The sequence below is a fragment of the Symphodus melops genome, assembly GCF_947650265.1.
Source record: "Symphodus melops genome assembly, chromosome: 5".
Lineage (NCBI taxonomy): Eukaryota > Metazoa > Chordata > Actinopteri > Labriformes > Labridae > Symphodus > Symphodus melops.
The window spans coordinates 17,596,012-17,622,646 of NC_136695.1; the positions used below are offsets into that span (position 1 = coordinate 17,596,012).

Here is a 26,635-nt window from a genome sequence, read left to right on the forward strand (position 1 = left end):
GATGCCATCTCAGTAGCAAAGGCACTGTGTACAAGAATAATATCAAGATATGGTATACCAGAGAAAATATCCAGTGACAATGGTTCACATTTTGTAAATAAAGTAGTCTCACATGTGTCCTCTCTGTTATCCATAACACTAAAAAACCATTGTGCGTATCACCCCCAGAGTGCAGGGACGGTAGAACGAATGAATGGCACAATAAAAAATAGATTAAAAAAGTGTATGGCAGAAACAGGAAGACCATGGACCAAATGTGTAGAGCTAGTGCAACTCCATATTAACATAACCAGTAGCACTGGCCTGTCACCATATGAAATGCTTATGGGAAGGCCATACAGATTACCACTGTTCAATGACATAGAACAAAGCGAAACCGAAACCTCCTTAGCTGACTATATGAGAAAAGTTCTAGACAATCAAAGACAAAACCTATGTTACGATTCAGAATGAGCTGGAACCAAACGCACAACTCAGAGACAGTTTAACCAAAAACAATAATTTATTATACAAAAATGTGACACGGTGAACTACAATACAATATGAAATGTAAGTGACACTAATGTGATGCATAAACTAATGTGACTCAAATGTGTACAGGATATAAATGTGACACTCAACTATGTGAAGCAAGGAATATAATGTGACTCAAAAAACACGCGTGATGAAGCCAGACGACGATGAACGGTGAGACGCACAGGAAACAGGACGGGCAGGACTGGGAACTGGGCGAGAGGGAGAAAAAACACGAAGGGGTCAAAATACACGACAGGGAATCAAGCAAGCAATTACAGAGCACTGAATTTCGGATAAAGACACGGAGGATACGAACCACGGATGAACAACAATAGTCTGGCGCCGGCAGTGTGTAGGGAGCCGGCTTAAATACTGCGTTGATTGCATGGGCAACACCTGTGCCCTAACCTGCAAGCAATGAGTAATTAGGGAAGAGTGGGGAGCACACAGAGGGAGTGACAGACAGGGGAAAAACCAAAACAAACACACGTGTAGGCACACAAAAACCAAAACATAACAACCTAACTGTACCCACTGACCCTATCGCCCAACAGGAAACAAGCCCTGTTTCACCAGGAGATTGGGTCCTAGTCCGGAGAATAAAAAAGAAGAATTGGTCTGACTCTACGTGGGAAGGACCCTATCAAGTATTACTGACCACACCAACAGCAGTAAAAATAGGAGAAAGAAGCACATGGATACATTTGTCTCAATGCAAATGCATAATTAAAACTGATTAAGAGGTCCGAAAAACTGTCTAGTTAATAGGGTGGACTCGAAAGGGTAGACCCAAACGCTAGTGAAGACTAATTCGGCAAAACACTGACCCAACAGCAATAAAATGCGTTTGTGGGGACTATATCTTGCGGTGCTCAGCCTGCTGGCTCTCGCGGGGAGCAGCAGGGGAAGCGCCCCCGCACCTAGCATCTTCAACTCACAAAACATGACTACGTGCTCATACTCCAAGGGAAGTAATCTAGCTAAAACCACTCTGGCTGTTTGTCTCCCCCCACAAGAAGCCTCCACCGTCGTCATACCCTTCTCAGCTGTGGTTATTAACTATGGGGAAAAAGCAGTGACGTGGGGAGCAGCATACGTTTGGTGTCTGATACCTGGTTTTATATGGAAGTGGGAAAACTGTATAGCTGAGACTGGAGGACGTGATTGGAGCTCCTATAACACAGACAGTAACGTGAAGTTAATGAGAAAGTCAGTTAAACTCACAGCCTCAAAAACAGGCCTAACTCTCATTGTCAACACAACAGGAAGACATTATAACAGGAGTAATTTATCAGAAGGAGGTTCGCCTACCTTATCATTCAATTTCTTTGCATGGTCTAGTGGAAATGACCCATGTTTCACAGTGTATATAAACCTAGGAGCTAAAATAAAGACACAACAAACAGCTCCGCAGACACAGAAAAAAGGTGTAGTGGTAATGCCAAGCAAACGATGGACAAAGGAAGAGGAGATCCAATTTGAAATGGGTATAACAACTGTTGGACATCACATGAACAATTGGTTGGTGATGGCGGAGGAAGGGGCCAAGGTTAAGAAGCAATCATGCATAGTCTGTATGGGACCACGGCCACTATTGCGAATAGTGCCAGGGGCTCGTCCAGTACAGTGTGTGATACCTCTAATGGTTAATCTGAGTGACCCCAACACACCCAATTGTTCCAGAGGATATGAAGATTTGTACCCACGCACAACTTCAGTACAAACTAAACCTATCTTTTCACCAATATTGGCACAAGAAAAGATATATGTATGCGTAAATAGCACAGGAAAGTTACAGATCAGACTACAGTTGAGATTCAATAGTTCACTGTGTAACACCACATTGCAGAACCCAGGATGGAATAGATCAGTGACCAGCCTGCCAAGGGTTGACCTCTGGTGGCATTGTGGAGATGGTACACTCAAAAATGCTCTACCATATAACAGGACAAGCCTCTGTGCACTTATCTCTCTGATCTTACCAATCACCATTTTACCCATTAACAGCAGCGATATCCAAATCGCACTGAGCGGCATAGCATCTTTAGGGCTAGTAAGAACACAACGCTCTAGTGAGGGCTATTATGTAGACTCACCAGGGCCTGACCCAACCTACATAGACTGAATTAGTATACCACGTGGAGTACCTGATGAATATAAACTAGCAGATCAAGTTGCTGCAGGGTTTGAGAATATACCTCTGTTGTCTGCACTGTTTCCAGTTACTCCTAACAAGAATGTTGACCGCATCAATTATATACATTACAACGTGCAAAGATTGTCTAACTTAACACACAACGGCCTCCGTGGCCTTGCAGAACAACTGTCAGCGACCTCCCTAGTGGCCTTCCAAAATCGCATAGCTCTCGACTTGCTCCTCGCAGAAAAAGGTGGGGTATGCTCAATGTTTGGAGACCAGTGTTGCACGTTCATACCTAACAACACGAATCCTGATGGGACAGTAAGTCAGGCGTTGGATGGCTTACGCACACTTAGCGAGAAAATGAAGGCACACTCAGGCGTTGATACTTCTCAATGGGACATCTTTGCTAATTTCTTTGGAAAGTATAAGGCCATGGTAATTGCAGCACTGACCACAATATTTATGGTTATTATGATCATGATATGTTGTTCATGTTGTGGTTTTCCTTTGATACGTGGAATAATAAATAGAACCATCAGCTCAGCTACCGCTCCAGTATATCAACAACTGGCTCTTGTGGCAGACAAGCATGATGAGTACATGGCAATGCAGCAGGTAGTGACGTGTGCATTGGAAGACAAATACGATGATGTTGTTCCAATAGGAGACTTTGACAAAGAGTAAAAGCCTAACCACATTTCACCTCTGAGTGTAAGTTAAATGAGACTGTAACTGATGAACCTGTAATTGAAAATCTCACAAGGAAATGATTACATGGGAATAATGATAATACATGTCCTTAATGATAAACAGGAGGGAAATGTTGGAATAAATTGTACATAAGTTATCATGAAGTGCCATAAAGTTGTTTGTATCACAAATGTTTCATAATGTGCAGAGGAGAACACTCTGTACTTTTCCAGTGTTGTGTTTATTGCAGAAATTGCTTCAGGACTTCAGGCAGAGTGACTGTGTGGCGCTACTGCGCCCAACGTCCTGCTGTCATGACTTCGCAAGCTGATAAAACTGCAAGCATGTGTCTCAACCCAGATGGAACATGCACAAAGAAGACTGCACTCACACAACTTTCATAACAATCATACACACATAGCAACAATGTATTAGTTAGTAAGAGCAGCCTCACGCTTACCCCTTCCTTTATGCTCACTCTTACTTTGTATTCAGGGCGTATCCTCTCAATAAAAAGAAAGGACGGAGAAAGAGACAGCAGAGAAGGTTTGGAGATTGTAACTCTACTGTCTCTGACTTCCCTCCTTGCAAGTATTTTAACCTGAGCTGATGTCTCTGTGTTTTTGACAACTAATCAAAAACCTAACCTAGACAACTAATGTGCTGCGGGTGTCATTTTTGGACCTAACAGTCACACACGTGAATTGCGTAAGGAGCCGGGTCGTGAATGAACCGATTAACGCATATAAACAGTTTTGATTAGTTAACCACGGTTTAAGGATTAGCCCGACACAGTAATTATGTGTTTTTTTAAGTTATTGTGACATAAACAAGCTTAGTCGTGCCAGCCATGATGCCCGCTTCCTCACTAAATAAAAGTTAACAAGGATGTGCCTGAGACCGCTGTAAACATGTTTTTCTCTGCGTCTTGGGATATAAATATAAATATCTCATGTGATCCTGATTTCAATGTTGAAAAGTGTAAACAAAGTTATATGTTATATTATTGCTTTGGTTGGTAAACACTTGTAAGTAAGACCATGTGATGGAGAGCATGACATTTCATTTAAAAAGTCTTTAGCTATACATGTGTTATGGAAAATTTTACTCCATTTGTACTACGAAGGTCTCATAGAATCTGTCATATAAAATGTACTTTCGAATTGTTGTGGTAATTTTAACAGTGAAATCGTCTCAATAAAGAATCTTATTTCTGTGTGAGTGAGAAAACAGATGTGTTGGGGAAGATATAAGCAGTGTTGAGGAAAAGGAAGTAGCCTAAGGAGTGTGCGTGACATACACAATATATTTTCTCTGTTTGCCTGCATGAGCAAGTGCTCGCAATATATATGTATAGTGATGCAGGACTGTACGGGACAAGTGAGAAACATGACAATCTTGTCAAATAGAAAAGAACGAAATAAGGCTGATTTTGCAGTATGCTGTTAATCACTTGCCGTGCAATTCATCTAGAGGAAACAACACTAAGTTAAGCGCTACCAAACAGCTTTAAGTCAGATCAGACACAGCTGCTGACGGGCAGTGCACAGACTTTTGTCGTCATCATCATCAACAACATCAACGGCTTCTCCTGAGTATTCTTATCAACATCAGCATCATCATATAAATGTCATTGTTGTCAAAAATAAATAATCAATCTTTTTGCTGATGTTCACGTTTGTTTTATAGCTCATGAGGAGTTAACAATGATTATTCAAAGATCTTTCATAAACAGCTATAAACTTCTCACAGGAGCTGTTATACGTGAGGGGTCAGTTTGAAGGCTTTCTAACCTTTGGCCCAAAAGAAGTTATGAAAAGAAAGTTATGTGAAGTGGATAGAATTAACCTTTTCTTTAACATGCTAATATGCTAGCGTCTTCAGTTTTATTTAATCTTTCAACACTCAATGGAATAAAAAATTGACAAACAAATGTTTTTTTCCAAAAATGACTTTTAATTACATTCTTATTCATATTTGTTGGCTTCATTTATTGCCTTTGGTTTTGACTCTCACTACGGCACAGTGTGTGTCACGACATGCGATGAAATTATCAAAAGAATCATAACAAAATGAAATTGTAGGCTACAGAAATTATACAAAATACAAGCGAATACATTCCAAATCAAACATTAAAATCATCAGTGAGAATATTCAACTGATTACCACTGTGGTCATGCATAATTATATGAAGCGTGATGATTGTTGTTTTGAGCTCTCTCAGCTGGGGCAATATTTCAAACGTTTCAGAGTTCATGTAATCGTCTCCACCGTCAAAGCCCTGTAAGGGAGTAAGATCATTCTTATCACAGATGTTGATTATAGGTCCTGTAAGAGCCATTTTTTGTGTTAAGGATGAACTGTGGTTTTCATGTCACTAGGTGTCACTGTTGGGTTGCTTAACGCAGCCTATATGAGTATGGGTGCATCCCAAGTGTCTTATTTGCACCGAGTGTCCTCCAAGTTGTCTCCTCCACTTGCGTCTTAGTCCTGCCCACCAGAGATGCACGGAGGAAACAAAGCCGAGGAGAGAGGACCGAGGAAATCAGCTTTAAGACACATGAGACGTCGTTTCCTCGACAGCGTCACATGACGTGACATCAGCTGATCACGTTCAGCTGTCAATCAGCCGAACAGCTGTTTGTCCACACAAACACGCACTGTATTATTTCTCATCAAACACACACAGTTACAGTGTTTAGTGTCTTTAGTGATAAAAAAAAACACCTGAAGAACAACCTGCAGTCTACTCATAACCAAAAGGACAGTTTCTACTGACTAAAAGATTTAATTTTGAATTGTCTATAATTATTTATTATTATTAAACCGTTTTGACTTAACCTAGCCTGGATTTAGACAACGAACTCTGGGGGGTTCTGTCTGTCAGTGAAAAGACTTCCGTGAAGTCGGCTCTCGTGTCTCCTCGGTCATCGCTCCTCGGATCAGCCTCCTCTCTCCTCGATCCTCTCTCCTCCGTTCGCTATAAGAGCTTTGGGACGATCCTCAACATGGCGGCTTTGGAACTACTTCCGGTTCGGCAGAGGACTGAGGAGACTGCAAATAAGACACTTGGGATGTATCCTATCCCAAGTGTCCCAACTAACCTGTGCTAAATTTCCTGAGGGAGTCATCCCAAAGGATCAATAAAGTTTAGTCTAAGTCTAAGTCTAAGTCTATGACGTTTGTCATCAGACAGGATGTTGTTGTTTGACCCCGGAAGGGCTTATGGTTTTTGACCGCTGAAGGACCGGCTGCGTTGGATCTGTGTGTGTGGATTTATGTGTGTATGGATTTATGATCAGTAGTGATGGTGAGATGAAGCCTCACGAGGCATTGAATCACTTGAGCCAATTGGTTCGAGAAAGGGTTCATCTCACGAAGCTTCATGTGCACACAAAACCACCTACTGGCCAGATTTATAATTCCAGGCAGCTGTATCTTAACAGCCCTTCGAAGGGCCGCGAGCGCCACCTGCAGGGCCGCAAGGGGATAATATGTTTGCATCTGTGGGCCGTAAGGGCCGTGATCGTTGGCCTGCAGTATACTCTCCGACCACCAGAGGCAGTATCATCAGTTAGATGATACTGCCACGATAGTGGAACTTTACAACGCGACACGCGCGACACTCAGCAGTATAACCACTTCCTCCACAACATCCTGTTTAGCGGCTAGTTCTCCCAGGTCTTATCTAAATGCTGCATATGGTCGCCCTGTGCTTGGGTAAAGGTTGAACTATTTGCCGCAAGTATTCGTTGCTCTTTTGGCGGCGACATACACGATGTATCATATCAAGGTTCTGTTTTAAAAGACGATACAACGCGAATAGCTGCTGCACATAGCCGCCGCCATTGTTGTTTGTTGTCGACTACTGCGCATGTCCAAATGTTTCGTCTTACTGTCACAGCGTCTCCGTGTAAACGGGGCCTGAATCTGAATGGAAACGTAATGGAGAGGTTCTTAAAATGAAAAAATAATGACGGCAACGGGGGCAGCGCTACACAAAACAGAATGCCCTTTTTAATTTCACCAAATCTACCTAACTTCATTGAGCAACTAATTTTATTGCTTTTGTTGCTAAGTTTATATTGGGTTACTTATTTGACAAACATGCACTAAAACATGGTTTTATATGAGCAAAATTAATTAAATGATCTTAACTTGTGCAAGGTTTTATGCATAATTAGCCTATGTATAGGTTGATATATTGATTAAAAAACATACAAATGAAGAACAGTATTCATTATTACAACATAGTGACACAAATAGCTATTAAATAAAAATGACCGCAAAAGTTAAATCAGAACCATTCACTCGATTGGGCCCCAGACTACCTTGCCCTGAAAATGTTGGGCCCCAAGGTCAAAAAGGTTAAGAAACCCTGCCCTAGGCAACCTAGATTTCTCTCCACTCTCCTAAATCCTCAATCTATCTCTCTCTCTGTATCTATCCTAACTCTCCAAACTATATCAACGCTATCCAAACTCTAGTATCCAAACTATCAACTGACCGCAACTCTCTCTCAAAAACCCACATTTTGAATGGAGCCTGAGGGGTTTATATTGCTGTCAAACCTCGCGGCAAAATCTGAACCACTTCCCGAAGCAGTCACGTGGTACAGCCGGGCAGCGAGGCTTCAGACGTCATCATTTTCGGCTCCTCCCCTAAATGAAGCAAGCCTCGATACGCGCTTCGCAGAACCGCCCCCTCCATTACTCGACACACGCTTCAAAGCCTCGGCACATCTCGTAACATCACCAATGATCGGTAACAAACCTGTTGGACAGTGTTTTCTTTGCACAAGGTGTTTATTAATAAATGTAACGTGGAAACGAAAGAATGACACGTCTGAAGGAAAGTTATTTGACGCAACACACACGGAAACAGCGCGTCATCCAGGTCACTCCTGAGTTAAACAAAACAACAAAAGCTTAGTATTGGATTAAGCTTCTACAGGTCCTGTGTGGTGTTTGCAATAATTATGGAGCTGTTGTTACCTGGTTGCTGTTGTACGATTTCTGTTGGCTGAGTTCCATAAGAAATAAGAGGAAAAGACAGAAAAGAATAGCATAAGACTGTGTTCTATAACATTATTAAATGTATGAGCTATTATTTAAAAGCGAGGTTAAGGAGGAGCACCTTTTGGGGGACGGGAAACGAGGCTTACAGATTTTCTGGTTGGAGCAGGAGGATTTAGAATTCACATCACTTGGCCTGCGGATAAAATTTGATGTCATTTCATAATTGAGGAAAATTAACAGTTTTACATTTTTCACCTTGAAATCACTCATTATAATAATAAAACTATGTAAGATAGGTTACAAAGCACTCTACAACAAGTTGAAAACCGTATGGATTTATAGAATTATTTAAAAAAAAAACAGGACAAATTGATGTGAAAAAAAAACCTTACATCTGATTCATCATGTCCACTTGAGGCCTCCTCCTGTTCACAAAAGACAAAGTCGCACTAACGTTTTAACGGGTAAAATACGACAAGCATGTGCTAGTGTCAGTTTGACAAAGACACATTTTCAAAGTTAAAATTAGATGTAACTGTAAAATCAACAGGATGTTTTATGAAGAAGAAATGACGATGTGCAATGTGCTGTCAACATCTGTTTCAATCTAATGTTTTACCTGGAAAATCTGCTCCACATTGACCTTCTGCAAAAAGAAAGGAGAACACAAACCATGCAAGTTTTGTTAGGAGTAAAAATAAATTCTTCAATTTTATCAAAAGGAACGCAGAATATTTCTGTACATGCAAATTACTGCTTGGCCAAGCATCTCTGTGTTTGCCTAAGAAAAGCGAACTTACTGAATTAGTCACTATAGAGATACAACTGTAAGGGAGATAAAGAGGCCAGAATAAACAATTATCTTGCCTTTGTTCGGATCGAGATGGTCCTGGGCCATCAGAGCGAATCCTGAAGATTTCATAGATTTAATAACACATCAGGGCAATCACTGATAAAAACTTGGTTAATTAAACGTATTCTGCCAATTTCACAGTGTGCAAAACAAACCAGAAGCAGAAAGAACACAAGCTTTAAGTTTCATCTCACCTCCGTGACAGCCTGGACAGCCGGTTCCACACGCTAAATGATTCAAATAAGATAACGAAAAAAAGGGGTGAATTTACAGAACTTGATGGGCTATCAGAGTACAAGGAATAAAGGTCATTTCCAAACATTTTTACCTGCCATCCTGATTTTGAAGTTCTGCAATGCGAGCCCTAAAACAGAGGGGAATAATTCAGTGCACATGTGTTGTTAATGTGGACATCCTTCTTAGTGATTGTCAGAATATTGCATATACTCACTTGTATTTTTTCACCATGAGAACACTAAATAATACAAAGATCAGAGCTGTACCAATCCCTACCACGGTGGGAATGATGATGTGGTCATAGTTTTCTGTACCTGCGAATGCACAGAATTATGGGAAATTCTTTGTGTTATGGAACAATGACATAAAACAAACAAGTGTATAAATGAAGAGATACGTACGTTTTACATAGAGTGTCAGTTTCTCAGATGATGTTCTGCCTCCATTAAAAGTGGCTGTACAGGTGACATCACTGTGATCGTCCGTCTCCTCAGGAATGAATGTCAGGACGGACTGTAGCTCCCAGTTTCCTCCATGAATTTCTCTGTGGAGCTCAGCGATCCCGTCTGCAGTGTCCCTGCTCCATGTGAGTTTAGGGGCATGAGAGGGGCAGGTGTGAGCGACTGTACAGGTGAGAATGAAGGGGAGTCCTTGAACTGCAGATTTTAGGTGAGTCAGTTTGGGTTTTGGAGGATCAGCTGTAAATGAAAATACACAGATAAAGTTTAAAGGCAGATCATTGTGACATAGAAAATTGCTCTTGGTTGGTAAAAAATCTTGACAACATACGGAGCATCTTCAAATCGGCACAGTCCTTCGACAAAGGAGAACTTCTCCACCGGTTTACCAACTAGTTCAATCCGGAAACAGAAAGGGCCGTTGTCATGATCTTTGATATCAGTTATTTCTAAGGTGCAGTTTTTGCCATAATAGAAAAATAATCAGTTTTATGGGCGGCACTTCTTACATTCTCTTTTCAATTCATTATAAAATGTATTTTCAACAAAGTGACACACACTTTAAAGTAACACAATAATCATACAGGCAAACAGTAAATCATAGATAATTAGTAGATAGCTTTGGGGAAAAAATCCTTTTGAGACATATCAAACCAAATCATCGATGATGTAGGATTTCTAAAACCACAACAACATTTTTTACTGTAAACTTGAAAACTGAAAAATTCAAAGAAAGATAGATGACACAAGGTGTACTGTTGAACCACAGTAAAACACTTTTTCTTCAGACTTACCTGATGAAGCTGCTGTTTGTCTGTTTAGAATTGTTGTTTTCAAAAGAAATCAGTGTCTTCAGAGCACGCTATCTTGCAGCTAGCTTTACCCTGATAAATACTCTAGATTCAAAAGAAGGAACTCCGGGTCAATTTAAAGACCATCTCATAGTATCTCTGTGTGGGTGAGAAAACAATGTGCTGTGGCTATTTCTTCGTGAATCTTTCCTCGAGGACATAGCTCTCAACTTAAACTAACAACATAACAACGGGTTTTTTTTTCCTCAATATCACAGAGCTTTAAAGAGTGTGTGGTTGAAAAGTAGTAGTTGTAATGAAGTTGTTGGTTGATGATGTAGATTTCAAAGTCTTAGGGAGTACAGAAATGACAGACATGACTGAATTAAGCATGGAAACAATGATAGGGGTGGCACAAGAATGAATTTTAAACAAAAATGATGTGATATCTTGCTCAGTTTGACAGACCAAACACATTTTTTTATTATTGTTTTTGTATTAGCGTAGGTTTCTTTCTTCTTTTTTTTTCAAAGAAAAGTAAATGATTTAATGGAAACAAACGTTTTGAAGAAATAATGTTGTCACGTCTTTAGGTTAAAGACTTATATAATTTCATAAGGTTTAAGTTAGTTAAAAATCTATGTTAAAAGTGTTAAAAACACATGGTTAAAAGAAAAAGGAAAAAACTATCAGAGTGATACATCTTTTCCAGTAAGGATCGTTTTTGGTTGCTGCAGAGTGAGTACTCTTTTCGCGTATAGACAATTTCCCAAGGCTCAAGCGTTTAGATTCTAAACGCTTGAGCCTTGGGAAATTTTCGTCTTTGTAAGTATCTACGTGTTCTAAGCACTTATTTAGAAGTCACAAATGATTCTTAGATGTTACTTTATTAAGTTTGCCATTTTGATGTTGGAGTCACTGCTGTATTTCATGTGCGTTGCCTGGCTAATTGTGTTAGCATGTTACATGTAATCAATATGGTGATTGCCTTTTTTCTGTACGTTACAGTTACCACACACACGCATATTCATGTGATTACAAGAAAGCTTCACCGAAGCAAGAAAAGCAAGCCTTGTGTCTGGAGTTTTTCTTTTTGGTTTGCTGGCTGTCTAGCAGTACACAGACATGTAGTGTGAGGACAGCACAATGTTATCTCACTTTTTCTGTTATGTAACCAAATGATGAAAACAAGCAGATACATAGATACATATAGAGTTTCACTTACACCAAACACAAAGAGCTGAATGCAGCGTATTTCATATGTTTGTCCCTGGCAGTTGGCCTAGTTGTCTTTTGGCTAATAGATTAAACTGATTGGCAAGTTATGAACATACAGCTGCTTCTATAACATTGGGAACTGTGAGAAGAATCAGTGATACTCGACTCTTTGATAAAATGTTTTGCCGACATAGACATAAGTGTTCTCCCACAGGTACCAGTAAACACATGCAGTTCTACCTACTGACCGGCTACAACATCCTGTTAGATTCTCCTGTGTTTTACACTTGGAGAAGTTGTTGTCTTCCAATGAACCGTTGAAATTACCCAACCTTATTAAAGCTTTACCTTCACAAATAAAGATGTTGGTATCACATCAATGTGATGTTTGTGAATAGGTTTCTTCAGACTGCTGAGATGTTGAAACCGTCCACTCCATCTGCAGGCCATGACAGCACCGGCTCTTCAGGCACTGATGATGGAGCAGAGTACTATCCTCATATAGGTGACTTTTTGATCGCAGAGACGCACGGTTTGACAAACTAAGCAGATTAAAGGAATTCATATGAAAGTGTCTGTTCTTTAATTTCCTGCCTTATCCAGTGTTCCTCCAGAATAAAGCCAGACGGGATGATTTCTGCCCAAGAAATCTGAAGAACATGCATATGGTGGTGGACAAATTGATGGCCCACTCTCATCTCAAATACAAAGGTAAAAAAACAAACTCTTCATGTTTTTTTTAAGACAAGAAATATTTATATCATGGAAAACCAGTGGAGCAGTTTGCATATCATTTGTAGTATTTGCTGCAGAGATTTGGTTATTGAAATAGTTTGTCCATTTGCAACGTCACACCCACAGTCATCCTTTCAAATGTGGTTTGTCTTAAGGTACACTGTCCATGCTAGACAGCAATATCTTCCCTGGCCTAAGGCAGGACTATCTGACAGCTGAGGTCAACATGTTCCTCCTTCCTGTGCAGGAGACTGATGGGGACGATAACCTCACCAAAGCAGGTTATAGAGAATGTGTCCAATCAAAAAGCAGATCTAGATTGTCCTTTTCTATGTTGTGTTATCTGGAACTAAATGTTTGATAATGTTTAGGGTCAGGAACATACCCGCTCTTCTCTCTGCTCCCCGGCTACAGAGGACACCCTTCCTTCTCCACCATGGTTTCAAAACTCCGTAGCCAAATACTTGCCATGCCCCGCTGTCAGCTCTCCCACACCATCCTCACTGAGAAGAACTGGTAAAGATCATTCCCTTCTCTGTCAAGTGTTCATCTGCACTGAAGCTGATGTGCCATTATGGATTCTTTTTTATTAATGTTTTATAGTTAAAAACATAGAGAGGTACAGTTAATGTTGATGTTTATATAGTTAAAAAATAGAGCGGTACAGTTAACACGACTTGACAAGGACAGAATTGGCATGCAGCAATGATCTGTGAGAGGAGTCATGGTAATGTGCTTCAGTTCAACTATTAAGATGCATCTCAAAGTTTTATCCACTTTCACAATTTCATTTTGTGTGCTTACTTAAACTCTAATAATCTAGAAAAGAGAAACTTTAAGTTTCTTTAAATAATTTGATGGGCATCATTTCCATCGGGGTTAACGTTAAAAAAACTCTTGTTTTAGAAAGTGTTGATTTTACAGCACAGAGCTGGTAGAGGTCGGCAGCGGTCACACAGCGTGTGGTGATCACTAAACATCTTCTGTTTGTTTAATAAACAAATAAGGCACCGCCCAAGAAAAAAGCCTGCCAACACTCTAATAATCAACACTCTGTTTAATAGACATGAACACACACACACAGGCTGAAATACACACTCATGCACGAACAGGATCCTAGAGACATGCATCAATAAAGAGGTCTCAGAGTGAGGGGGCTGCCCACAGCGAGCGCTCCAGAGCAGTTACGTCAAAATCTCAGAGAATTCATTTTTGCCAATTAAATTAAAGCTCTCCGTTTAGAAAGGCGATTACAACATCTGCTTTTGTTTTTTTTCTTCTTTTTTTGTAGGTTTCACTACGCAGCTCGTATCTGGGACGGGGTAAAAAAGTCCTCTGCTCTCTCTGAATACAGCCGCCTGCTCAGCTAACACTTTCGCTGAACTGCTGATACATAACACAGCTGTGAAAGCTCTTATGTCCCTCACACTGGTGGCATAGAGAAGATGTGACCATGAAAGTGGAGAGCGATGTGTACAACGTGCTCGAGGGACAGGAAGCCCTGTCGGTGACAAGTCAGATATATTGCAAGAAGACGTCTTCTGCAGACTCTGGTGGTACTGTAATTCTAGTCATAAAGTTCACTATCTCTGTCCTAAGGAAGTGCAGAGTTTAAAAAAACGAAGGTACAGCCTTCAGTTACACCGGTGGTGAGGATAAGAAAGAGCAAAATGTAATATTTTTTCATCACAGGACATTACTGACAGGCGTATGTGTTGTTGGAACTGAAGATTTGATGCACACTGAGATGAAAATATTGTCCTCTGTAAGCTATTGTTTTGTTTCTTTTAACAATCAATAAAGAGAGTAATTTAAATGTTCTCAGACACAAAGACAAATCAGCTTATGTTGTAAGTGGTCCTTTTTATGTGTGTTGGTTTTTCATTCTTTCATGCAACAGTCTGTCTTTACAGGGCAAGGACCTAGTCCAAACCATCCTACATGCTGTATTTCATTGTAAAGAAAATAGTCCCTATTCATACCACTCTGCTAGTTGAACATGGAGTTGTGCTCTTAAATAGCGACAACACTAAAGTGTTGTGGATTTAATTGTATAGGTTTACAACATTCATCAAATTGTATCATTACAAAAATATGTTTATACTAATTACAAAGTGTGATGTTAGATTGTACTGTTGTTTTTACTTACCTTTTTTCTGTGCAGATCCCTGAATAATGCAAACTATGTCCTGACATGCTTTGAATGACATAAAAGGGATACAGTTCAAAGAAGGAAACTAGTGAAATGTGCTCTGTGTTAATTTGCGTGCAGATCAGGAAATGTGGATCCTATCTGAAGTCATCCCTGAAACAAACTCTGCTAGAAGCTGTGATAGGAACAGTCGGGACACATTGCCAATGCCAGGTTTGAAACCCTTACATGAGCAGGCCATCAAATTAAACGCATTTTGGCCTTTTAAAGACAAGGCCTTGATATCTTTGTTTTTTTAAATCTTTTTTATTATGAATCGTGCCAAATCACTTTAGTCATGTCCCTTTGAATCAGGTCTTGAACTACTCTTAAGTACTCTTTGTGATAATATTGATGGAGAAACGACATTAATCCACCAACGAGAAAGCGACTAATATTATAATATAATATATTATTATAATAATATATTTCACTAGCAACAGCCATGCTGTGGCTGTTAGCAAGAAACAGAAAATGAAGGTGTGGTCTGAGGCTGAAGAAGACACCTCCTCGTGAGGGTTACTTAAAGGTGAGCATGACAAAAAAATACAACTAACTTGTATCCAACTATCAGAAACATGCATCTCCTCACACTGGTGTTTGGGATTATGCTTCTGCATGAAGGCAATTTTTTGTTCCGTTTGTTGCGTTTTTAACTTTGTTTTGCTGTTGTTGTGTTACTATAGTCCCTGCAGTGTGTGCTTTTCGCTATATAATAATTATTTTGGCTCACTTTAAATTTGGATAAATGTTCTCTAGTTAGGGTCTAAATATATTGTGTCCATCCCTCTTTGATTTGTTTTGTCTCTGACTTGTGTGTTTTGTAGCCTACACTCTGAAGTGTAATGAGTGCTCGTCTGGGTTTCTGGGAGAAACCTGCAGGACGATAGACTGTCCTTTTCAGGGACAACAGTGTGGAGCACTGAGGATCCTCAACATCGCAGGTATGTTATTTGTTTGTTTTATAAAACTACTTTCATGACAATGTCTCAGGGATTAAAGTTCTCCGTCACTGCGACAGATTTACGTCAATTTCATAGAGGTTAGTCGGTTTCCATCAGGGAAAAAGTCGCGCAGAATCTTCATATCAGTCAGGGCCACTACTGAAAGTGTAATACTATCAGTAACAGAATTGCTATGAGCTGCTAGAGACTGCTTAATTTCCAGAACAGAGTAGGCTTCTTATTCCCCTGTCCTATTTGGTATCAAAACAAGATCCCTATTTCTCATGATCTAATCTCAAAATGCTCCAAAAAGCTTCATTTGTTTGTTGGAATAAAGACATCTTTCCTGTGAATGTTAATTCATAGGCATACAGCGCACTCGACTGTAGGGCTTTTTTTTAATTTTTTTTGTTGTTTTAACAAAAGCAAAGTTCTTATCTGTCCGCTTAGACTTTGAGGTTTTAAAAAAGAAACATTGGTCAGTTGTATTCATAAAATTGGAAAACAATTTAAATTGGCAATTTGTTACTTGTTTTGTACATTGAAAAAATTCACATAAAAAAATAAATAAATAAATAAAATAAAAAAAATATAGATATATATATATATATATTTAATTCCTGCAGCGTTAACAAAGGCTTTTTCAACAGGTAGTTCACAACGTGACGTCAACATGACGTCATGCTTTTCGGCTGATCAGTGTGTTGGAGGCTCACTCAACTATGGATTCATCAGGACCGTAATCTCCAGCAAGTGTTGCAACACTGATCTCTGCAACACTGAGCCCGCCCCAGGTTATTACTTCTACATTTTTTTTCCTCTTTGCGTTGAATATTTTTCATATTAAAAGCTCCTTTGAGGAACCTTTAGTTTCTGTTGATAGTGGCACTCCCTGTGGAGAAAGCAGTAGGCCTACCTCCTCTCTCGTTGATGATCTGGTCCAGAACATGACTGAGTAGAGTTTACAACAAAATGAGAAAAAATGAATTTCTTTTAAAAGGCAAAGATTTTCTTTGATCCACAATATCTGCCTTGAAAAATGTGTAAAGAAGTAAAAAGGCTGATTCTGCAGCGTGCTGTTAGTCAGTCTTAGCAGTTTGAAGTATTGAAAAATATCTATAAACCTTATAACCATTCTTGTTGCTGATAGCGTCTTTGCTTTTGTAGCTCATAATACAATCAATTTTAATCTCAGTCTCTCCATAACCAATTACAAACTCCACACAGGAGCTTTAAAATAGTGGTAAAAAAACACCAAAGTGTTGTGGGTTGCTTTGCATGTACTGTCTTTTATCAGAATCTGAGACCTTAATTTTAAAGTCGACATGGTCAGGGATACAAGACTGAAATTCCCAGACGAGTGAGAAAAATGACATTCCCTTCTAACATCGACTATTTCGAAGCCCAGGGGCATGAAACCACCAATTGCCACAGTGGAGATGCACATAGCAAAATGTTAGCTGGTGTGTGTTTGTGTGTGAGTAAGGATAGTTAACAGAGGGAGGGAAACTTCTGTCTCTCAAAGTCATCAAAGTATAATCAGCCAGTTTTTTTTCAATATTTGCCAAACCAGCTGTTCCCATCAAATCCAGCCCCAACGGTAAGAAGTGCTTTGGTTGCTTTGGATCAACATGCACTGCCATTCTAAACTGCCTGGGGAGTGAGGACCACTGCATCTCAGCCTCAGGTAACAGTCCTGAATTCAAACATTTCTGTTCATAGTATTTCCTCTGCTCAGGTTGTTTAGTAATTGTCGGAGGTATGATAAATCAAAGGTTGCACACTAACATTGTTTTCATTCCTTCAGTGGACATTGGACCTATAACGGTGTCCAAGAAGGGCTGTGCTTCCAAGCAGCTTTGCTCAACCCATGCAAAGATGATAGAACAGTTTGCAAAAGATGTGAGCTGCTGTCAAGGCGACCTCTGCAACAGCGCCACTGCACTAAGAGCTGGTCTCCTGCTGCTGCTGCTGCTGGTGCCACTGCTCACATTTGTCATTTTGTGTTAACAGAACACAGCCAAACACATCTCATTTCTTCTCTCACCTCTGCCTCTTTTGTTATTTCAATTAAGGAGTGAGAGAGTTCAAAGCTAAGCAGGGGGAGTTAATCATTTAGTAGTGCTTGAACTTTGATTTGCTTTCTGAAAAATATGTAACTCACTCATTCTGTGTTTTTGGTGGTTGCATAGTCATTTTTATTTTTTCACTAAATATCTGTCAACAGCCCTCTGTTGTTTCCCATAAATGAAGAAATGATAGTGTCATTGTGAAGAAAAAAATGGTTTTCTGAATGTTGTTGTAACATTTACAGTCTTTTCCTTGTCAGAAATGTTAAGATGTTATTGTTAAAACGTTTATCAAGCCGTTTTTCAAACTACTCTGTTTCTGTTCTCTTTGAGTGTTAAGTGTTCTCAATTGATTAAAGGTCTGGTTTGTGAAGAAATGTTCATGTGCTGCTGACATTTGTGACATTCAACCATTTACAGTACTTATAACTAATATTAGTTAGTTAGATAGTACACAGTAAATCGAGATTACGGTGCTTATATTACAAGTTACAGAAATCAGGTTCTTGCTTCTGTATTTGCTGATTCCAGAGATTTTTTAAATTTATAACTGCACAAGTTTCAAACTAATATTGTACTGAGTGTATTTACCTAAAAAAGATTGGCAATGAATAACTAACTATAAAATACTGAATATTTATTCAAACATATTTGCACCATTTATTTGATTTTACTGACCCTACAGATATGGTCTCATGCCTGCATCATCATTAAAAAATAACGTTACTCTGCTGAAATCCTTTAATCTTTATTAGAACAGTGTCAAGATTTCAGTAAAAATGCCCCAACACTGTATACTTGATTTTATGTGTTGTGTGCGTTTACGCTAGTCGCTTCTTTAGTCTGTCTGAGAGCAGTCAAACATCACTTTCTGCAGGCAAAACGCTTTGAATTTTATTACCTGATGGTATGTAATGATTGGATAAAGTTGTGCACTACTTTTCATCATGCAGTGTTGGATACAGTCAGTGGACTAAAGGGTATGGCCCTACTCAATCAGAATAAGAATTAGGCCACCAAAGGTCGTATGTGATTTTAGATTAAGTCCAGATTTGTTAATGTACTTATTTTATTTTATTTTCCACCGTTGAAATGGGTATGTTCAATAAGCAAATATAGAAGTTAAAGTAAAAGTGCTGGCACCTGTTATTAACATAGACTGAGAGTCAAAAATAATCAGAATAAAATGTGTAGATTTTTTTTTAACGAGGGTCATCATTTTTGATGGATGTGAAAGAATGAATAAATCAATTAGGCTTATTATCAGTGTGAACACCCACAAACATACTGCAGAGTGTGTTTGGATAGAGAGACATCAAGGGTTATTCTATGTCTGTTCATGTGCACTAAGAGGATGTAAATGTTTTCTCATTCAGAGACAGTTCAGAACCCTTTCCTCTCAGATGTTAAAAGGATACTTCACCCATTTGCATGAAGCTTTGCATTATTAGAGACATGGTAGTAGTGTTGAATGGTGGTGAATCCAGCCCTCATTTCGCCCTGAGACGAGAAAAATGTGTTTCTCTTTGCTTGAAAGTTTTCTTCATGTGATGCAAAAAGCGTCATATTGCTCCAAGTATCCCTTTAATGAGATGCACATCTCTAAGTTTTAACATTTTGAAACAACAAAACAAACTGATCAAATAATCTGAGAAAAGCACATTAATTGATTAGAATGAATTTAATTGAATTGATTGATTGTTTTAATCAAACATCACAAAGTCTATGCTAAAAGCTGATAAATGCAGATGGTGACTGCAAACACTGCAGCTATTATGACTAAAATTAAAACCAGAGCTGAGACTGGGATCACTACTGGGAGACAGCTTCTCAACTGGTCCATCACTGATCCTGGAGATGTTGGAACATTAGATATGTGTAAAACGATATCAAGCAAAATACACAACTCAGTAAGATATAAGAGCTGATGCAAATATTTTGGGCTCCTACCTTTCACAGTCAGCTCCACTGTGCTGGCCTGTTGCTTGCCCCGCCAGGAGATGGCAGTATACTACAGGCTTTTGATTCTATCTCTTCCTGCAGCCATGAAAGTGATGGTAGAAGTCTTCTCCCCGATTCCCTGCTGTGTCATTGTGTGGGTGATCTTATTTGTGATGTTACGGATACTCCATGAGAACAAAGGAGGATGTGACTCCTTGAACTGGCATCAACTTTTGCTGGAACAGAAGTCATGACTAGATTGTCTGAGGAAGTTGTGTGTCTGTATACTGCTACTGGATGCCTTGAATTTCCCTCGGGATCAATAAAGTATCTATCTATCTATCTATCTATCTATCTATCTATCTATCTATCTATCTATCTATCTATCTATCTATCTATCTATCTATCTATCTATCTATCTATCTATCTATCTATCTATCTATCTATCTATCTATCTATCTATCTATCTGTCTATCTATCTATCTATCTATCTATCTATCTATCTAAAACAAATAATAAAAATAAAAAAAGAAATAATACTTTAGATGACAGACTGGAATGATTCCATTATACAAATAAATAAGATGAAGATAAAGTATTAACACTAGACCTTTCATTACAACGTTCAAGGCAATAATCACAAAGAGGGTATACAGATCAAACTTTCTGTGAAAGATTTGAACCACAGATTCATCTCTAAAAAACAAACAAACAGATTCTTTAAAACTAGCACATGATTAGCCAGGACAGATCAGGAAGGAAACTGTATCAGAAAGTACCCTGTCTCAAACATTTATTAAATCTATCGTCTAGCATTTCTAAAACCTTTGCACAACATTATTGTGAAAGATAGACAATATTACATAGTTTAGATATAGTTGTATTTTTTCTCTTTGGTTTGCCAAGTTTACTGGCATTGTATGTATGTACTGTATGTATTTATTTATTCAACCTAAGCAAAGTTTAGTGCTGTGACATGTTTCACTCTGCCTCTTCATTTGAGTCCTCTAACCTTTAGGTAATTTGATTCCAAGACACATTTGCATTCTCATTTTTAAGTGATTACATTTGATTTCAAACTTTACAAATGTTGATGTTAACACAGCATAACATATCGCTCTACCTAACACCAGCCCTGTTTTCCTCACACCACAACTCAACTCTTCAGTGGCCATTATTCCTTCTAATCTTGCCCTGTTCCTGCTCTCTATCACACCAAACACAAGAGTTTCAATATTATAAGCCAGTGGACCATCATATGTAAAGGAATACATGTTTTCTTCCTCTTCATTGACACTCGGATCCATGTTTATTAAACAAAGGCGGACTCAGCAGGACTGCCTCATGTTATGTCTCATTCGAATGTGGAAGTAAAGAGAGCAAACATGCTACAATGTCTCCAGGAGGCCCTGTGGTTTATTCATTTATGAACTTCTTTCAAAATAGTATTGTTAAGTTATGTTCCTATATTTAGTTCACTGGTATCTTCAACATGCAATATGCTTTTTAAAAGTCATGTGAGAAACTTTCGAATTGTTGTGGTAATTTTAACAGTGAAATCGTCTCAATAAAGAATCTTATTTCTGTGTGAGTGAGAAAACAGATGTGTTGGGGAAGATATAAGCAGTGTTGAGGAAAAGGAAGTAGCCTAAGGAGTGTGCGTGACATACACAATATATTTTCTCTGTTTGCCTGCATGAGCAAGTGCTCGCAATATATATGTATAGTGATGCAGGACTGTACGGGACAAGTGAGAAACATGACAATCTTGTCAAATAGAAAAGAACGAAATAAGGCTGATTTTGCAGTATGCTGTTAATCACTTGCCGTGCAATTCATCTAGAGGAAACAACGCTAAGTTAAGTGCTAACAAACAGCTTTAAGTCAGATCAGACACAGCTGCTGACAGGCAGTGCACAGACTTTTGTCGTTATCATCATCAACAACATCAGTTATTCTTATCAACATCAGCATCATCATATAAATGTCATTGTTGTCAAAAATAAATAATCAATCTTTTTGCTGATGTTCACGTTTGTTTTATAGCTCATGAAGAGTTAACAATGATTATTCAAAGATCTTTCATAAACAGCTATAAACTTCTCACAGGAGCTGTTATACGTGAGGGGTCAGTTTGAAGGCTTTCTAACCTTTGGCCCAAAAGAAGTTATGAAAAGAAAGTTATGTGAAGTGGATAGAATCAACCTTTTCTTTAACATGCTAATATGCTAGCGTCTTCAGTTTTATTTAATCTTTCAACACTCAATGGAATAAAAAATTGACAAACAAATGTTTTTTTTTTCCAAAAATGACTTTTAATTACATTCTTATTCATATTTGTTGGCTTCATTTATTGCCTTTGGTTTTGACTCTCACTACGGCACAGTGTGTGTCACGACATGCGATGAAATTATCATAAGAATCATAACAAAATGAAATTGTAGGCTACAGAAATTATACAAAATACAAGCGAATACATTCCAAATCAAACATTAAAATCACCAGTGACAATATTCAACTGATTACCACTGTGGTCATGCATAATTATATGAAGCGTGAGGATTGTTGTTTTGAGCTCTCTCAGCTGGGGCAATATTTCAAACGTTTCCATAGACGTTGAGATCTTCAGAGTTCATGTAGTCGTCTCCACCGTCAAAGCCCTGTAAGAGAGTAAGATCATTCTTATCACAGATGTTGGTTATAGGTCCTGTGTGGTGTTTGCAATAACTATGGAGCTGTTGTTACCTGGTTGCTGTTGTACGATTTCTGTTGGCTGAGTTCCATAAGAAATAAGAGGAAAAAACAGAAAAGAATAGCATAAGACTGTGTTCTATAACATTATTAAATGTATGAGCTATTATTTAAAAGCAAGGTTAAGGAGGAGCACCTTTTGGGGGACGGGAAACGAGGCTTAGAGATTTTCTGGTTGGAGCAGGAGGATTTAGAATTCACATCACTTGGCCTGTGGATAAAATTTGATGTCATTTCATAATTGAGGAAAATTAACAGTTTTACATTTTTCACCTTGAAATCACTCATTATAATAATAAAACTATGTAAGATAGGTTACAAAGCACTCTACAACAAGTTGAAAACCGTTTGGATTTATAGAATTTTTTTTTTTTTTAAAAACAGGACAAATTGATGTGAAAAAAAAACCTTACATCTGATTCATCATGTCCACTTGAGGCCTCCTCCTGTTCACAAAAGACAAAGTCGCACTAACGTTTTAATGTGTAAAATACGACAAGCATGTGCTAGTTTCAGTTTGACAAAGACAAATTTTCAAAGTTAAAATTAGATGTAACTGTAAAATCAACAGGATGTTTTATGAAGAAGAAGTGACGATGTGCAATGTGCTGTCAACATCTGTTTCGATCTAATGTTTTACCTGGAAAATCTGCTCCACATTGACCTTCTGCAAAAAAAAAAAAGGAGAACAGAAACCATGCAAATTTTGTTAGGAGTAAAAATAAATTCTTCAATCTTATCAAAAGGAACGCAGAATATTTCTGTACATGCAAATTACTGCTTGGCCAAGCATCTCTGTGTTTGCCTAAGAAAAGCGAACTTACTGAATTAGTCACTATAGAGATACAACTGTAAGGGAGATAAAGAGGCCAGAATAAACAATTATCTTGCCTTTGTTCGGATCGAGATGGTCCTGGGCCATCAGAGCGAATCCTGAAGATTTCATAGATTTAATAACACATCAGGGCAATCACTGATAAAAACGTGGTTAATTAAACGTATTCTGCCAATTTCACAGTGTGCAAAACAAACCAGAAGCAGAAAGAACACAAGCTTTAAGTTTCATCTCACCTCCGTGACAGCCTGGACAGCCGGTTCCACACGCTAAATGATTCAAATAAGATAACGAAAAAAAGGGGTGAATTTACAGAACTTGATGGGCTATCAGAGTACAAGGAATAAAGGTCATTTCCAAACATTTTTACCTGCCATCCTGATTTTGAAGTTCTGCAATGCGAGCCCTAAAACAGAGGGAAATAATTCAGTGCACATGTGTTGTTAATGCGGACATCCTTCTTAGTGATTGTCAGAATATTGCATATACTCACTTGTATTTTTTCACCATGAGAACACTAAATAATACAAAGATCAGAGCTGTACCAATCCCTACCACGGTGGGAATGATGATGTGGTCATAGTTTTCTGTACCTGCGAATGCACAGAATTATGGGAAATTCTTTGTGTTATGGAACAATGACATAAAACAAACAAGTGTATAAATGAAGAGATACTAACGTTTTACATAGAGTGTCAGTTTCTCAGATGATGTTCTGCCTCCATTAAAAGTGGCTGTACAGGTGACATCACTGTGATCGTCCGTCTCCTCAGGAATGAATGTCAGGACGGACTGTAGCTCCCAGTTTCCTGCATGAATTTCTCTGTGGAGCTCAGCGATCCCGTCTGCAGTGCCCCTGCTCCATGTGAGTTTAGGGGCATGAGAGGGGCAGGTGTGAGCGACTGTACAGGTGAGAATGAAGGGGAGTCCTTGAACTGCAGATTTTAGGTGAGTCAGTTTGGGTTTTGGAGGATCAGCTGTAAATGAAAATACACAGATAAAGTTTAAAGGCAGATCATTGTGACATAGAAAATTGCTCTTGGTTGGTAAAAATCTTGACAACATACGGAGCATCTTCAACTTGGCACAGTCCTCGACAAAGGAGAACTTGTCCACCGGTTTACCAACTAGTTCAATCCGGAAACAGAAAGGGCCGTTGTCATGATCTTTGATATCAGTTATTTCTAAGGTGCAGTTGCTCTGACCCAGATGTCCCAACAGCTGTGTGCGTCCTTTAAATTGGTCTAAAATGTTCCTGTCATCCTCGTGATAGACAAGCTGATCTTTTTGGTCTGAAATATGCCAGATCCCTCGGAGTCTGGAGGTGGGCAGGTTTCCTTCCGGATGGGTGAACGAACAGGGAATCACAACACAGGATGAAACCAGTGCATCAAGGCTGCTCACAACACTGGCCTTCCATTCTCCAGTGAGCACGGAGCTGGTGAAGGCTGAGAGAAAAAACCCATCATTGTTAACAACTTATCGACAGCTTCTCTTTACATAGTTATTTTTGTAAATAGAAACGCAGAAGGAAAAGTTAAATACCTGCCAGAAGTAGACCCATTAACATCATGTGTTTGCTTGTCTCCATTGTTCTATGAGGTTTGAATGTTTTGATTGACTGTGGGGTATTTGATAAAATTTTTAATAAAATCATGAAATTGAGTAAAGTTCCTCATACTAGTTCATGCAAAATACAAATACTATCATCATTTATGTCCTTGTTGAGCTTACACATCTGTAATAACACATAATTATCAGACACTTTTTGCCAAAATAGAAAAATAATCAGTTTTATGGGCGGCACTTCTTACACTCTCTTTTCAATTCATTATAAAATGTATTTTCAACAAAGTGACACACACTTTAAAGTAACACAATAATCATACAGGCAAACAGTAAATCATAGATAATTAGTAGATAGCTTTGGGGAAAAAATCCTTTTGAGACATATCAAACCAAATCATCGATGATGTAGGATTTCTAAAACCACAACAACATTTTTTACTGTAAACTTTCCAAATGAAAAATTCAAAGAAAGATAGATGACACAAGGTGTAGTGTTGAACCACAGTAAAACACTTTTTCTTCAGACTTACCTGATGAAGCTGCTGTTTGTCTGTTTAGAATTGTTGTTTTCAAAAGAAATCAGTGTCTTCAGAGCGCGCGATCTTGCAGCTAGCTTTACCCTGATAAAAACTCTAGATTCAAAAGAAGGAACTCCGGGTCAATTTAAAGACCATCTCATAGTATCTCTGTGTGGGTGAGAAAACAATGTGCTGTGGAAAAGGAAGTGGTTCTTATTTATGTGCATGACACACTGAATATATTTTCTGTTTGCCTGCATTTATATGTTTTAAAGTAAGGAGAACTTTGGTTGAGACAGAAAAGCAGAATTGGATTTTTTTTGTTTAGTGATGAACAGATAAGTAAATGGCGTGACAAAATGTGTTAAGAGGGCACCAAAAAATAAAGAACTGAAACACACAGAACTAATTATATATTAGGTGCTGAAGAGCTACGTGTGAGTGTGTGTGTGTGTGTGTGTGTGTCTATGTGTGACACTATAAATGCATTTTTCATTGTATCATTCATTTTACAGTGAAGTCTCAAACTATTGTGACAGTAACAAAGTTATTTTTGCACTCCAGCAAACAGGATTTTTAAATGTAACTATGGCTTTGGTCGTTACCTTGATTTGGGGAAAAATCAGATTTGGGCGGCAGTCTGAACAAAACCTGTGTGTCTTTGGCTTTGTTCAGACTGCCACTCAAATCTAATTTTCCCCAAATCAGAAACCGATCTAACTGACTGACAATCCACATTACAAATTGCCATGGTCTACTCCAGTAGACCAGGCTTATATTGTTCTGGTTTTGTTCTGATTTCGCCTGTTTTTCTTTTGCTTCAGGATCACCATTCTCCCGATTCCTTCCTGCTCTCTGGACTTAAATCCACTGCATTAGCCATGCTCACACCCCTACTCTGTTCTAACCTTCTTCACCTTCATTCTGCAAACCTCCGGTAACATCAACTCATATTCATCTCCCTTTCTCTGCAATAAACCTCAGTACAAGTCAACCACTCTGTTTCTGTGTCCTTCATCACCTTATGTCTTCATCATAACAAAAAATAAGCAAGTGAACTAACAACAGAACCCAGATCCTGTGCATTATAAACAGAGAAAAACGTCTACACAGATTACTCATTATTCTTCTTTCTTGAGATTCAAGTTTGTTTAAATC

At 38.7% G+C, this 26,635-nt stretch overlaps 4 protein-coding genes and 2 long non-coding RNA genes across 6 annotated transcripts; 2 read left to right on the top strand and 4 right to left on the bottom strand.

Moving 5' to 3' along the window:
- Positions 1-483: 483 nt before the first annotated feature.
- On the bottom strand, positions 484-1,015 carry LOC306823772. Its single transcript, XR_013779048.1, has 2 exons — positions 833-1,015; positions 484-725 (listed from the first exon to the last, which is right to left on the bottom strand). It is a non-coding gene; the product is annotated as an uncharacterized lncRNA (long non-coding RNA).
- A 7,231-nt stretch (positions 1,016-8,246) lies between these two features.
- On the bottom strand, positions 8,247-10,265 carry LOC306823319 (uncharacterized protein; the record flags this gene model as incomplete). The annotated part of the gene is made up of 11 exons (XM_079342776.1): positions 10,247-10,265; positions 9,859-10,155; positions 9,672-9,771; positions 9,549-9,584; positions 9,415-9,447; positions 9,235-9,276; positions 8,987-9,013; positions 8,760-8,792; positions 8,486-8,560; positions 8,344-8,371; positions 8,247-8,252 (listed from the first exon to the last, which is right to left on the bottom strand). The coding sequence occupies exons 1-11, from the start codon at positions 10,251-10,253 to the stop codon at positions 8,247-8,249; spliced, it is 684 nt and encodes a 227-aa protein (XP_079198902.1). The 5' UTR covers positions 10,254-10,265.
- Positions 10,266-11,501: 1,236 nt separating this feature from the next.
- Positions 11,502-14,500, top strand: LOC306824618 (nonsense-mediated mRNA decay factor SMG9-like). Its single transcript, XM_079344809.1, has 6 exons — positions 11,502-11,531; positions 12,323-12,429; positions 12,528-12,635; positions 12,815-12,940; positions 13,031-13,175; positions 13,951-14,500. Exons 2-6 carry the CDS (start codon positions 12,342-12,344, stop codon positions 14,027-14,029), a joined length of 546 nt encoding a protein of 181 aa, XP_079200935.1. The 5' UTR covers positions 11,502-11,531; positions 12,323-12,341; the 3' UTR covers positions 14,030-14,500.
- An 898-nt stretch (positions 14,501-15,398) lies between these two features.
- Positions 15,399-18,119, top strand: LOC306824606 (urokinase plasminogen activator surface receptor-like). Its single transcript, XM_079344791.1, has 5 exons — positions 15,399-15,474; positions 15,678-15,794; positions 16,445-16,588; positions 17,368-17,481; positions 17,602-18,119. The coding sequence occupies exons 1-5, from the start codon at positions 15,429-15,431 to the stop codon at positions 17,802-17,804; spliced, it is 624 nt and encodes a 207-aa protein (XP_079200917.1). The 5' UTR covers positions 15,399-15,428; the 3' UTR covers positions 17,805-18,119.
- Positions 18,120-22,149: 4,030 nt separating this feature from the next.
- Positions 22,150-24,464, bottom strand: LOC306823320 (uncharacterized protein; the record flags this gene model as incomplete). The annotated part of the gene is made up of 10 exons (XM_079342777.1): positions 22,150-22,464; positions 22,550-22,577; positions 22,692-22,766; positions 22,969-23,001; positions 23,196-23,222; positions 23,447-23,488; positions 23,627-23,659; positions 23,761-23,796; positions 23,884-23,983; positions 24,071-24,464. 10 exons carry the CDS (start codon positions 24,462-24,464, stop codon positions 22,402-22,404), a joined length of 831 nt encoding a protein of 276 aa, XP_079198903.1. The 3' UTR covers positions 22,150-22,401.
- A 212-nt stretch (positions 24,465-24,676) lies between these two features.
- On the bottom strand, positions 24,677-25,687 carry LOC306824297. Its single transcript, XR_013779126.1, has 3 exons — positions 25,490-25,687; positions 24,936-25,011; positions 24,677-24,838 (listed from the first exon to the last, which is right to left on the bottom strand). It is a non-coding gene; the product is annotated as an uncharacterized lncRNA (long non-coding RNA).
- Positions 25,688-26,635: the final 948 nt, after the last annotated feature.